The sequence below is a fragment of the Chinchilla lanigera genome, unplaced genomic scaffold, assembly GCF_000276665.1.
Source record: "Chinchilla lanigera isolate Chin_1 unplaced genomic scaffold, ChiLan1.0 scaffold00054, whole genome shotgun sequence".
NCBI lineage: Eukaryota > Metazoa > Chordata > Mammalia > Rodentia > Chinchillidae > Chinchilla > Chinchilla lanigera.
The window spans coordinates 5,927,653-5,942,573 of record NW_004955455.1 but is presented as its reverse complement, the minus strand read 5'-3'; the positions used below and the strand labels follow the sequence as shown (position 1 = coordinate 5,942,573).

Here is a 14,921-nt window from a genome sequence, read left to right as displayed (position 1 = left end):
CTACTTCCTTTTTCAAAATTACCTACTTCTAATGAATGGAATGCTACTGACAAGTCTCCTAAGCTGGTATCTAAAGAAACAGAAAGACAAAAAGCTAGGAGAGTATCTCAGTGACAGACACATGCATGGCATTGTGTGAGGCCCTGGCTTCAGTTCTCTGCACCAAAAAATAAAGTGACAGATAATAAATGTGCTCAATCTGCCTGGTTCCCACTGGGCAGCAGAATGTAAAATAAGTGAAGGATAGAGCTATAGGCCCACCCTCCACCCCAAATAATGCTCAAAATGAAATTCTAGAGCCAGGAGGGAAACCCACAGAGATACTACTCCTGTGAACCATGACTCACATATCACATGAATCATGCCCAAACACAAGAGAAAATCTGAGTCACGGTTGAGTACCTGCAAATGGTACAAACTGTCAAGCCCTGGGGAAGTGAAGGGGAAGTGAAGGTAGTATCACAGATGAGGTTTTCTTGTATCTTTCCTGTTTATTTTTTTCTTCATTTTTTAAATAAGTAAAATGCTAACTACTTCTGTTTTAGACTCCACTTCACTCCATTCTGTGTAGCAATGTTTCCCAAAAGAAACCAACCTACTTTTGATCCTTGTAACAACTCTGTGGGGCTGGAGGGTGGATGAGGATCTTTGTGCCCATTCACCAATGATAACCTGAAATTGCGGGTGGGTGTGGCTCAGCGGTAGAGCACTTCCCTAGCATGCGTGAAGCCTTGGAATCCACCCCCAGCTTGGAAGGCAGGCAGGTGGGCAGGCAGGCAGGAAGAGAAAGAAAGAAAGGAAGGGTGGGAGTGAGGGAGTGAGGCAAAGAAGGAGAAAAGGAAGGAGGGAGGGACGGAGGGAGGGAGGCAAGGAAGGAGGGAAGGAGGAACGGAACCTAAAGTTCAGCAAAGCTGAGGGCTCAGCCCCAGAACTCTGACCCAGGATGTTTACATGGCAGCACCCTGCCTCATCTAACATATCCCAGTTTTGCAGAGGTCACATGCTCAAGCCACACAGTATCACTGCAACCATTCACAGTCCAACTCCCCGTGAGAGCTTTCCCTTCGTGCTGTTACACAACACAGGAACTGCCTCCAACACAATCCCAAGGGAATGATGACTCAGCACTGCCTGCTCAGGAACACTGGTATCTTCATGGTTTATGATTTTTCTCAAGTCTTAGCATAATACCTAGGGTTCAATAAACATGAAAGGGGTAGCAGTTTAGTGAATTTGAAGAAAGAAAACTGTATTTCACAAAGATTGAGGATAATTTGAAAAAAAAGCCACTTTAAAACTAAGCAAGGGCTGGGTATGGTGGTGAACGCCTGTAATCCTAGCAATCAGGAGGCTGAGGCAGGACATCATTGCAAATTTGAGACCAGTTTGGGCTACAAAGTGAGTTTAAGGCCAGCCTGAACTGCATAGAGAAACCCTGTCTTAAAAAAGTAAATAAATAAATAACGAAGCAAGGCTGAGCCCAGTGGTATGTGTTATAATCGCAGCTACTCAAGCAGCTGAGGCAAAAGGATCACAAGTTCAAGGCCAACCAGGGAAACTTAGTAAGATTCTGTCCCAAAAACTAAAAAGGGATAGAAATGCAGCTCAGTGGCAGAGAAGTTTCCTCGTATGTTGAAGGCAATGGGTTCAATCCCCAGCACCCACTTCCACACACAAATGAACAGGATAGAAAAAGACTGCCCAAGCCTTAGGAGAAATACAGTTAATTGTTCAGTAATATTATAGGGGGAAAAAAAATAAGAAAAAAATCCAATTATTCTTCAATGACAGAAAGTTTACCTAAGGCTTTTCAGCATTCACTCAACCATCTGTTTTACTATTTACTTACTTACTTTGCGTCAGAACTATCTTAAACTGGAGATATAGCCATGAACAAAACAAAAATCAGGCCAGGTGTGGTGATACATAACTGTAATCCCAACCCTCAGGAGGCTGAGGCAGGAGCATTGCTGTGAGTTCAAGGCTAGGCTAAACTACACAGCAAGACCCTGTCCAAAACACACACACAAACACACACCTTGCCCCCTTGCCCTCATTTTTTACAATAAAAAATACAAAATTTAAAAATCCAGAGCTGGGCATGGTGGCACACGCCTGTAATCCCAGCACTTGGGAGGCTGAGGCAGGAGAACTGTTGCAAGTTTGAGACCAGCCTGGGCTACAAAGTGAGCTCAAGGCCAGCCTGAACTGCATAGCGAGACCCTGTCTCAAAAAGGCAAATAAATAAATGAATAAATGAATGAATGAATGAATGAATGGGTGATATGAAAGGATAAAGGAGGAAGTTGAGACCAGTTAACAGCTAACTGCATCTAAGCAAAAGATGGTGGGACCCTGGATCAGGCTAGTGAGACAGAAGCTTAGCGTGCAGCAAAGCTGAATAGGGAAGCAGGTGTGACAGGTTAATTACATGTGCAGAGCAGTTCCCAAAGCCCTGAATGTGGATTCTTGGGAGAACTCAAGCAGGTTTTGGATAGGACGGCCTAGAGCTGACATCAGCCTGAGGTGTAGATGATACAAAAAGGGCAGTCCACACTGAGGTCCCCACCCGTGTTCTCTCTTGCATGGAGAGAACCTCCAGGTCCTCACGCTGTAGAGTATATTTCTTTGCCTATGTTTACTTGGCCCAAACTAGCTCTACAGAAATGGTTTCTTTCCTATCATTAATAAAACTTTGCTACTATTTGTGCTTATCTTGACCAATTCTTTGCTCAGGACAGAAAAAACCTTGAAACCACCCCTAGAAGGAGACTCCAGTACCCCAAAACTCAGTAACAGTAGGACTGGTGAAGGTAAGATTCTGAAAATAGAGTAAGATAAACATGATGCTATTTGGTTATTGCATATGGTAATAAAAATTAGAATTATTTTATCTCATTTCTTTCTGTGGCTCATTAACATAATGGATCAGGTAGAACAAGGTCAAAGGTGGGAGTTCAATTCCCAGGTAGCTACAGACCATCTCCAGAATACCTATACAGTCTCTCTGAAAACATACGCTAAGCTGGGGACATAGCTCAATGGCACAAGCACCTGCCTCACAAGCGGAAGGTCCTGAGCTCAATTCCCAGTACCACAAAAAAAGAAAAAAAAGAAAACATATGCTACACTTCCAAAGGGGACTGGTCAAATACAAAGGTGACCCTACTAAACTATACCAGCCCAACTGAAAAAAACAAGCCCAGGAGCCCACAACTCTAGAACATATGTATATAATTAAAAACTCATATACCAATTAATGATTTTGTAGGTCATTCAAATGCTTCTCATAGATGTCTTAGAAGTATAAATTCATCAGTTAATAAGTATGCTAAACACTATTCGGAGAAGATAAGTTCTTGCAGTCTAGTGGGGTGTGACGGCTAATCTTCCCTGTCAACTTCATCAGACTGAGAAAATGTTTCGGGAACTAGGAAACCACACTTCTGGGTGTATTCACAGTTGTTTGCAGAGATGAGTAGATCTAACTTCCTCAGTGGATTAGTCCACTGATGAGGTCATAACTTTATGACATTACTGGGTGGTGAGACTGAGGAGGCAGGGCCTAGCTGAGGTGAGTGGGGCACTGCGTTACAACCTTGGGGACCATACCTGGTCCCTGGCCTCTTCCTCTCTGGCTTTTCCCCTCGCTCTGCTTCCTGGCTGCCATGAGGTAAGCAGTTTTGCTCCACCAGGGCATTCTGCCATAATGTTTTGCCTCACCTCAGGCCCACAGCAATGGAACCAGTGAACAATGGATTGAAACCACTGAAGTTAGGAGCCAAAATAAACCTTTCCTCCTTTAAGTCCTATCTGTCAGGTATTCGTCCCAGCAATACAGAGCTAATGAATACATGAGGAGACAGACATGGAAGCAAACAGTGGGATTGCGATGTGCAAACTTACACAATGGGGTTACGTATGCAGGGCTCTTGTAAAACACCTAATATCTCCTGAGAGGGCACGGGGAGTAGAGGCGATCACCAAAGCAGGCTTCCAAGAGAAGGTACTGTTGGAGCTCAGCCATAAAGACTGAGTAGATACTTTCCACACAGAATCAGGGGTTGAAGAGAGGGTGAAGCACTCCCATACAGAAGTATGAGAGTAGGCAAAAGAATACAAGGATATAGTTCTTTTGAGAAGTCACAGCAATGGCTAGAAGATAAAATATACTCACATAACAACAATCACAATAGCTCCTACTTGGGGTTTTTTTGGGTTGTTTTGTTGGGGTTTTTCAGGTTTTTTGTTTTGTTTTTTGAGAGAGGGTCTTGCTATGTAGTTCAGGCTGGCCTTGAACCCACTACCTACCCAGACTGCCCTAAAACTCGACGCGATCCTCCTGGCTCAGCTTTCCAAGTGCTAGGATTAAATAGCTCCTATTTGCTGAGCCATCACCATGAGTCCCTGACACTGCCCAAAGCATTTATATGGGTTGCCATACTATAATATTCACAAGTATCGTCCTCACAATGAAGGAAAATTAGATACACAGGTTATGTACTTGGGCCCAGGGCCTCAGCATGCATTAGAAATAGAGTTTGAGCTCATGTCCTAAGATTCTAAAGGCTACACTTTTTTCCATTTATAATGCCATTTGGAAATGAAGATACAAAGGGAGTAAGGAGGCACTTGATAGGGTAGCACTATAACACTTGAAGAACCACTGAATGATGCCAAGCATGGTGACACATGCCTATAACCCTAGAACTCAGGAGGCTGAAATAGGAGAATCGCCATGAGTTCAAGGCAGCCTGGACTATATAAGTGAGTTCAAGGCCAGCCTGCACTACATAGCAAGACCCTGTCTCCAAAAAAAACAAACAAGGCTAGGGATATAGCTCAGTGGCACAGTGCCTGCACGGCAAGTGGAAGGTCCTGAGTTCAATTCCCAGTACCAAAAAGACAGAAAGAAAGAGGTGGGAATATAGCTCAGTGCAAAGGCCCTGAGTTTAATCCCCAGTACTGGAAAACAAACAAACAAACAAGAAAAAACCATAGAAGGGTTTATATGTGGAAAGCAGAAGATCAAATTCATGCTTGGAAATATCTCACTGCTGAGCATATGGTAGACAAATCAGAAAACAAAAGAGAGCAGGAACATCTTTTGAACACTACCGCTGAAATTATACTGACAGAATGAGCAGGCCCTGAACAAAAGCAGTGAAGATAGAGATGAGGAGACAACAGCAAAAGAAAGAGGGAACAGAAGAAGAAGGGTGGGTGCGGTGTGGTGAGACATGAGTTCCGCTATCACACATGAAAGATGAGATATTTAGTAATCAACCAACTGGAAAGGTCCATCAGGAAGGCAGATCTATGGCTCAGGAGCATAAAAGGGTAAGGCTGAGGCAGAGCTCTAGGTTGTGACAAACACTTTTCCACCGTGTACGTGCCAGGAAACCCTTAGCTGAGAGGATGCCATGACAGTGGCATCTGAGGATCTGTAACCATCCAAATGAGGATTCTTTAATAGCTCACTCTTTTCCCCAGAGTAGATTTTTAAATTCCAAAAGACACATCTAGGGAATTACTTGGTCCTCCTCAGCTATTCTAGGCCACCAGACTGGGTGGATCCTGGTTCTGCTACCGTCTGAATCTATAATCCCCGCTGCTTGAGGTCTAAAGTGAAACCAGCTCAAGGGGTAGTCCAGAAAGCCCAGAGTGGCCCTTGTCATGTAATTCTATTCCAAATATCCTAAAAAGTTCAAACCCTGACTTTCTTTCTTTCTTTTAAAAAGCCTCCTTGGTTTTACCATAGAAATACTGCCTTTACATCACTTGGAGGGCACTTTATATGTTTTTTGTTTTGTTTCTTTCTTCCTTTTTTTTTTTCTTCTGAAAGCACTTGACAGGGTTTGGCAGCCAGGTAACATTTCAGCACCCTGAATACAGGGACATAAAATGTCTTCTGACTCCCCAAACTTGTATTCATTTGTTGTCTCATTTAAAAGAATGAATGAATGAGATTACAATCATTTTGGGATTCTCTTCCTGCCTACCCAGTCTCCAGGCCTTACCCACAGGCCTCTGAGCTTATTACTGGAAGTATTGAGCAATGAATTAAGGAAAATATTAACCAATTTTATACAACTTCACTTTCATGACACCTTCCTTAAACCAACTTTCAGAAATGTAAATTACCTTACAGAACACTAAGGAATGAAGTAGCAGAATGAAGTATTAACATTTTCATACTTACTTTGTATAATAACAAGGGCTGATCAAAAAATATGCTGTGTTTAAACCTTTAAAAACTGATTATAGTAAAAGATACATTGCCATTATTCCCCCTCAAACTACACCATCCCACCCTATCCATCGCCCCACTTCAAACACCTCTATCCCACCACTCTTGCCTTTTCTGAAGCAGTTCTAGAAGTCCTCTTTCAATTATTCATAAGGTATGATAAAAAAGAATACAGCAAGTTCCAACTAATGGAAAAGTACGGTTGCAAAAACATTACAGTGTGCCCTCACCTATCTTAGTCACTGGATCTGACACCATGCAGCTTTTGTTCCTTCCCCAAAGTCAAAATGACCATGAAAGGTAAGTATTTTGAATTGATTCAGGACATCAAGGCAGCCACAACTAAAGACATGAAAAAGGACTTCCAGAACTGCTTCAGAAAGTGGCAAGAATGATGGGATAAGTATCACTGAAGTGAGGGGGAGTACTTCATGGGGAAATTAAAGTCAGTATGTCCTTTTATGTAATATTTAAAAAAAAAAAAAAAAAAAATTTTAATATTCACCATATTTTTTGATCACACCACATACCTGTTCTCTGAGGCTTTACAGAAACTGCTTCCAACTATTCAAATTCATGTTCCCTTATGCCCTTAAGAGGAATTGTGAATACAGTAGTCAAACCAAGACAGCAGTCCGAGTCAGGATACCTGGCTACTGCTGTGAGAGATTAGTTTAATATTTCTACATCTCTGGGCATTAAGTTGCTTTATACATTCAGTATCTTAGGTCCTACTGGAATGATCAGATAGATACAGAAGTGCTCCCAGGAAGAATAAAACCAAGTTCATTTCAAACTCTACCCGCCCACCACCTGCACTTGGAATCTTTGCCTTCTAACTCTATCCAACCAAATTCAATTTTTCAAGCCTAGGATGCATGCTCACTTCTTACTTCTCTTTTCTGACCTTATAACTGGGACCACATCATTCCTTTCTGGGTCTCTCCTGACTGATTTGGTGAGGGTGGGTTTACTCCCTGCTCCCAACAACTGAAAGTACCTCTGAAGCAGAGACCACTCCAGCTCTGTCTCTGTTGCCCGAAATACCTAGTGGCCCTCAATCACGACTCCCTGACAGAACAATGATAAATGGGGCCTGACCAATATGTTCTCAGCTAAAAATGTAATGTGCAGCCCATCTATAATTCCATGCATTATACAGCACTGCTTCTAAATAGGTCACCCAAAATCGTGGCTGAAATAGTCCTGAAAAAGACATGACCCTGCTTTTCCGGCCTTCTCGATGTGAGCCTGCTCTGAGTGTCCCAATTCTATTACCTCTCAGATGAATTACCTGCACCACTGTTGCTAAGCAGGCTGGCAGAAAGCTCTTCTGTTCCACTGAAGTTCAAGAAGGACATGCCGTCACCAGGCTGGCGAGAAGTGCTGTGCCTGCAGAGAACAGAGCCCAGCCACCTGGCTTAATGCGGAGCATCATCTCTTTTTCCTGCTCAGCTTGTACTGGTCTGAGAAAGGAAAGGGGGTCTCACAAAAAACAGACCTGAATATTCAGCCACACGGGCTGGTAACCCTTGGGGTCCATATCTCAAGCCATCAGGCGGTAGTGCTTCTTTGTGTGCCAGCTCTGGCCTACTGCCTTGGCACCCAAATGCTCTCAGTGATATGCTGGACCACCCACTCTTCCTGACCTATATCTTCCCCTTACTAACACAGACGGAAGTGAAGTGTCCGAATAAACGTACCACACTTAATCTGGTAAAGAGGGCCATGCCTTGCCCAGAGCCCTTACCCATCCCATAGGATGACAAGGTTACTTTGACAAGAGGGATCAAAGTTTACTCTTTGTAAAATATTTCCTAAAGTGAGGCACGAAGGTGAGCCTAGGTATAAGCCAGGTTTGTATTTGTCAAGCCTTAATTCACTTTCTCACTGTTTTCCTTTATTGACCCTCTTCCCCTATTCCCATCCCCACCCCTGCCACCTTTTGAAGTACTGGGGATTGAACCCTGGGCCTCTGCACTGAGCTATACTCCAGCCCTTTTTATTTTGTATTTTGAGACATGGTCTCACTAAGTCACTTAAGTTGCCCAGCTGGCTTCACACTTGCAGCCTTCCAGACTGTAGGAGCACAGGTGTGCACCACCATACCTGGTTCTATGCTGATCCTCTTTAGATACCATGTAACATATTCAGAGGTTTGGATCAAAATCAACTGCTTCATAAACACAGGCTTTGAATTCCATTGCAGTTAGCACTAACTTGTTCTAAAGGCAATAGTGTGCTGAGCATGGTGGTGCACGCCTGTAATCCCAGCACTTGGAAGGCTGAGGCAGGAGGATTATGTGAGTTCAAGACCAGCCTGGGCTACACAGCAAGACCCTGTCTCAAAAAACAAAACAAAACATAGTCATGGGAAAGCTACCCAAATCAACAGCATGGATCACCTGTCTCAGTAACCCAAACTCAATGGCTTTTCTCTCTCACTTTCATCCCTGGCTGAGATTTGAAAAAAACCTGTGCTTGAAGTTTCCAAAATGTAACCTCAAGATAAACCTAAAGGGCTAGGGATATACCTCAGTGGTACAATGTGTGCTTAGTATGTACCAAGCTCTTGGTTTGCTCCCAGCCACTACAAAAACAAAAAACAAAAAACCCACACAACCCTAAAGCAGGGCCTAAGCACTACCACAGGCACAAATGTCAGGCTACCTGCTTTGCAGTTTGCCCAGGGAAGGGAATGACACTGGCTAACAAAGCCTTAATGTCTGTTCAAGTTTTATAAACACAACATCTTATCATCAGTCTGTCCTCAACATTGTCTTGGCTGCCAGATGAGTTACCTTCCAGAGCCCTGGGCACATCCTCACCTTCCAGCTGCTTCATGATACGCTAACTCCAACAGTTCTGCAGAGGAATGAGTTGGGTCCCTCTGCCCGCTGCCCTGAAGCTCCGCCATATTTTGTCGGGTCTGATGATGGATCTGGATTGCCTCTCCAGATGGTCCTACCCAGACAAAGAACCACTTAGCAGCATTCCCACCTGACAGCTAGTGTTGTGTACTTAACTACAGTTTCCCTTCTTTCCAATTGCTGGGAAACAGGTGTTGGAAAGACTCAACAAATAGCACACCACAGAAGAACATATACACGAGGGACACTCCGGCTCCCAAAGAGGAGTCCTCCTCCTCCAAACAGGACCTAGCCTACTGGTGACATGATGTTTATCATCCTATCCAGTCTCTTAAGAGTGCTTTTAGAAGGCTCTGCTTTATGCATGCCAAGAGATATCACAGAGAAATATAAAAGTATAGGAGGACTAACACAAACTAAATGAGAAGGAAACATTAACGAAACAGATGATTCTGTTACTACTTAAGAAAATAACCAGTGTGACTCTAAGAAGTAAGAGATGCTTAAGTACAAAAAAGAGTAGGAAACATCAGAATTAGTCAAGTCTACTGAAACAAGCCTCCTGGAAAGAAGTTTTAGAGCTAAGTGCTGCATAAGGTTAATGGGTTGAAAGAGAGGGCATGTGGGTAAAAGAAATTATATTTGTCAAATTCCAAATGAGAAAGAGGCAAGAAGTACACAAGCCTGGCATGCATCCCTGTAATCCCAGCACCTTGGAGGCTGAGGCAGAAAGATCGCCATGAGTTCAAGGCCAGCCTAAACTACATAGTGAGACTCCGTATCAAAAAAACAGTAACAAACGAACATGTGCAGAAAACCACTCGATTAGCTTAGAAAGAAAGGAACCTGTAAGATGGGAGTAAAGAGGCTAGAAAATGGGAAGTCTAGCAAAGGAAGGCCTTAGCTATCAGAGGGGTACATGCGCAAGGATGAAAAAAACTGCGTTGGGAGACTATTATTCTAATAATGTATGTACGAACAGTAGGAAGAAGAAAAGTACAGAAGCAAGAGGAGCTGAAGGTCATGAAAGGAACACAGATAGTTCTAAGAGATTTTGAAGGGAACCAGCAGGAATAATAATGAAAAGGAAAAGACACACAAAAACACAAGTGGTGTGATTATAGCAAAAATAAGGGGGCTAACAGGGTTTAAGAATGACTATCAATTGCAGTCAAATGAACCAGATTCATTTCTCACTTATTTAACTTTTCTACAGTAAAAGCAGGTACAAAAGAAAATAAACATTTCCAAGCATTCAGCAAGATAGTTTCCATTAAAACAAACACAAAAAAACCGACCCTAGAGTTTAAAGCATCTGTTCCTCAGCCCAGTAGGAGCCCATTAAACTGAAGTTTAATTGTAGATATAGCTGTATAAAAACCTTACTGTCATCTTCCTAAAGACATTACAGATCTAAATGGAAGAGCTAGAAAAAATAGTGATTTAAAATATTTTTCTTTAGTCATCATAGACCCTGACAGAAAAAAAGTAACATAACTATAAGCAAAATAGTAACCCTAATATCTAGAGAGACAGAAAGCTAAAAGAAATGAATGAAAACCAGACATGGTGGTACACGCCTATAATCCTAGCACTTGGGAGGCTGAGGCAAGAGGATCACCATGAGTTTGAGGCTAGCCTGGGCTACATAGTCAGTTCAAGGCCAACTTAAACTACATAGCAAGACTCTGTCCCAAAAAACAAACAAACAAATAAGCAGAAATGAGTGACAATAAGAGATATTAAATCTTACGAAAGAAGGGAGGTGGTAAGGCATAGTCCCTTTCAGGTTAAAAAAAAAAAGAAGCTCTTAAATTAATGTAGCTTGTCAGTTACAAAGCCTATGCTCAAGTGTGTCTTCAAGAATTCTCATGAGGGCTGGGGATTTAGCTCAGCGGCAAAGCGCCTGCCTGGCAAGGACAAGGTCATGAATTTGATTCCTGGTACCGGAAAAAAAGACAAAAAAAAAGAATTCTCATGAGAACCACTGAAAAAAGCAAAGGGGGCCTGACTGCACTGGTGGAATCACAGAAGCCCAGAGAGGCAGAGGCACTCAGCCAAGGACACAAGGTTGATTAGTGCTGAGGACGAGGGCTGGGCACCCACAGCCCAAGGCTCTCTCCTGGCAGCCAACTCACCCACAGGGAAAGTGTGCATCCATCGCCGTCTGTTAGATGTCAGCTTCATGGGCATTCGTGAGGGGGCGAAGGGGTTGATGAGCGCACGCTGAGGTGTGTATCCACCAGGTCGGACATGTAGCATGGACTCTGCACTGCCTATATGGAACCGCCCTGGTGCACTGGAGTCTCGCTGGGGAGGCTCCATCATATTCTCCAGAACATCTGCCAAATGTCACAGTGTTGAGGAACAAAGACAGAACACAAAAGCTACAATGAAATCAGAGCTAGGCAGACTGACAGGCCAAGGCCAGTAAGAATCTTGGACATCATAAATACCAAAGAATGAAAGAAAGGAATAAATGTGAATCTATAAAGAAACAAAACATGTTCATTTACTTTCACTAGCCCCAGTGATTTTCCCTTTGGACACAATGAGACTAGAATTCTGTGTCCCTCTGCACTAAAACCAAATGAATTAGTCAGTGGAACATGAGTGCAAATGACATGCCACAGTTCCAGGTCCAAACTGCAAATATTTCTGCAGTGATCTCCAGTCTCTTTTCCTCTCCCATGACAACTTTGGAGACCAATGTTGAAGACTACAGCATCCAAGGATACAAAGAACCTGAATCCCTGAATGTCTGAGAGGGTATCTTCTCCCATTGCTTCAGTGTACACTGACAAGCATAAGCAATCAAATGTTATTATGTTAAGCAGAAAAAAAAATATTCTTCAGGAAGGTGGATATGATGGCTCATGTTTGTAATCCCAGTACGTGGGAGGCTGAGGCAGAAGGATTGTGAGTTCAACACTAGCCTGCACTATATAGCAAGACTCTCTCAAAAACTTAAACAAAATCTTGGGGGGAAAAGGAATAAATAAATGGAATACATCCAACTTCCAGACAAGGAAGATATTATAATGTTTAGGCTCAACCTGTCCTGTTCAACAGGCTATTATGGTGATAGAGGCTGAATCCTACATAACCTGAATAAATCAAAGAGCTGAAACCTATAACCAATACCCCTTCTCTGCATCCACTGTTCATTAAGCAATCACCCAGATTAGAAAGTGGTATCAAAGATTTTAGGGTTTTTTGGTTTATTTCTTTGTTTGATTTTTGTGAGACAGGTCTGGCCTTGAACTTACCATGTAACCCAGGCTGGCCTCTATCCTCCTGTCTCAGCCTCCCAAGTGCTTGGGATTACAGGCTTGTGCCACCAGTCTAGCCAAATAATGTTTTACTCTACTCACCATTATCTACACAATAACTTGCAGAGAATCTTACATGTCATATTTCAACTCTCAAGCTGATTTGCAAGAAAAGAACAAAGATCCATGACAGCTTTTTCACAGTAAATTAATGAAGTGATGTTCTGATTCACCAAAAAAAGAATTAGAGAGACCCTGTCCAAACACTAATAATGATAACGATGCCGTGTGTGGTGGCACATGCCTGTAATCCCAGGACTCGGGAGGCTGAGCAGGAGGATTGCCACAAGTTCAAGGCCAGCGTGGACTACAAAGTTAAGTTCAAGGCCAGCCTGAACTGCATAGCGAGACCCTGTCCCAAAAGACAAAAAAAAAAAAAAAAATTTAAGAAGTCAGGAGGTGCCTATAAACTAGTGGTGGGCCAGGGATGGTAGTGCACATCTGTAATCCCAGCATTCGGGAGGCTGAGGCAGGAGGATCGTTGCGAGTTCGAGACCAGCCTGGGCCAGTGAAGTGAGTTCAAGGCCAGCTGAACTGCACAGTGAGACTCTGTCTCAAAAAGACCAAAAAAATAAATTAATTAATTTTAAAAAAAAACAATAAAGTAGTGGCAGTTGCTACCGTATAGACAATCTAAGACTCAAGAAGGAGCCAAACCTGGGTTCCTCAGTGCACGTCAGATTAGACTGAGAGTGAGTTAACTGAAAATAAAATAGAACATGGCCATTCCTTGGTATCTGTGGAAGACTAGTTCCAGGAATCCCTGTGGATACCAAATTCCTTTACACAGAATGCTGTAGTATTTGCACATAGCCTACACATATACTTTAAATCATCTCTAGATTATTTATAAAACCTAATACTATGCAAATAATTGCTATACTGAATTGTTTAGAGAATAATGACAAGAAAAAAATTCTGTATATGTACAGTACAGACCCAACCTTTTTTATTAAATATTTTTATTCCAGAGTTGGTTGAATCTATGGATACAGAAAACATAAATATGGAGAGGTGACTATATAGGATACTGGCTATTTTAAGTATGGCAAAAATGGAAATGGTAAGGAGATAAGCAAACCCCTTTCATCCTGGGCCTACAAAAAGCTCCATTCTAACATATAGAAAATTATACAGTTATAATGATAGGGTAAGAAAGAGTACAGGCAAAAGTAGTATAATACACACATAGCTAACATCTAATATGATTTGTACCACTTTCACTGCCATGGAAATAATTAAGAGTTGGAATTCATACCCCACCCTCACCACTCCCTGGCACTCCTATCCCTGCCTATAGGAAAGCAGCTGTCCCTAGCTTTGCATCAGCACTGACCTCGAGTACTGGTGTAGCCCAAGGAGCTGCTGACTTCATACTGGTGCAAGTGGGGGTGTGGGATCATCAGGATGTTAGCGCTTTTCCCCAGGGAGCTGTCATCAGAAGCCTGGCTCCTCACTTCTTCAGCAGGCAGCACACGGCTTGGCAGGGAAGGGCTGGATGAGACATCACAGGAGCTGGCACTTTTGCGGTTATGGTTCTCCCTTTCTCGCATGGACCTGCCAGGCAAGAGACACCTGTGAGGGTTTCTGTTCCACCTCTAGTAAAAACTCCAAAACCATTACCACCTCAAGCTACTTAGGACACAAATAACAAAATCTCCAATGTGATCTACGAGTTCAGAAAACAACGCAAGAGTGAGACAGTGTGAGATAAGATGTCTGTCAGTTCTCATATAGTCTGGCTCCACCGATCAATCTCACATTATGAAAAATGTGACGCTAAAGAAAGTGCACAGTGCCACCTGAGAAGTTTTCTTGGCCTCCAAATTGAACCTCATTCTAATCAAACCTCTAAAGACAATTTGCTGGGCTGGGGACATAGCTCAGGGGTACAGCACCTGCCTGGCAAGTGCAAGGCCCTAAGTTCGATTCCTGATACCAAAAAAATAAAAAATAAAGACAATTGCCAATTTATGGGAAATTCAAAGAATAAAGGAAAAATTAAACATTAAAAATCAGCTAAATGAAGAAAACAACATTCCATAGTCATCAAAAAAAGACATAACTAAATGTAATGTATAAATCTTGTTTAGATTCCAATTCAAACAAACCAAATCCGAAAACATTTCTGAGACAACTGGGAAATTAGAATATGGACTGAAATTTTGTTACTCGTAAAAATTGTGATGATGTATTTTTAAAAAATTCTTCCTCCTCATCTCTCTCTCTGCCCCCTCCCTCTTCGTTTTCTACGTGTTCATCATCTTCTTCAGCTGCCCCACTTCCAGTACCAGGGATTGAACCCAGAGATACTCTGACATTGAGCTCTATCTCCATCTGTTTTTATATTTTGAGACAGCGTCTCACTAAGTTGCCCAGACTTGCCTCAAAGTTTTGATTTTCCTGCCTCAGCCTCTCCAATAACTGGGATTACAAGGATGTGCTTGGCTAAAAAAACTCTTATTTGTT

At 42.5% G+C, this 14,921-nt stretch overlaps 1 protein-coding gene across 15 annotated transcripts in view; it reads right to left on the bottom strand.

The window, feature by feature from the left end:
• The window catches only part of Depdc5 (DEP domain containing 5), a 123,884-nt gene that overhangs the window by 62,941 nt on the left and 46,022 nt on the right, over positions 1 to 14,921 (bottom strand). For 12 of the 15 annotated variants that reach the window (XM_005396337.2, XM_013520345.1, XM_005396338.2 and 9 more), the window contains 4 exons: positions 13,789 to 14,009; positions 11,259 to 11,462; positions 9,079 to 9,214; positions 7,545 to 7,642 (listed from right to left, as the gene is read on the bottom strand). In XM_005396337.2, coding sequence (XP_005396394.1) covers positions 7,545 to 7,642; positions 9,079 to 9,214; positions 11,259 to 11,462; positions 13,789 to 14,009 — 659 coding nt within the window. The remainder of the gene's footprint in view (positions 1 to 7,544; positions 7,643 to 9,078; positions 9,215 to 11,258; positions 11,463 to 13,788; positions 14,010 to 14,921) is intronic. The other 3 variants (XM_013520352.1, XM_013520354.1, XM_013520353.1) reach the window with 1 other exon arrangement.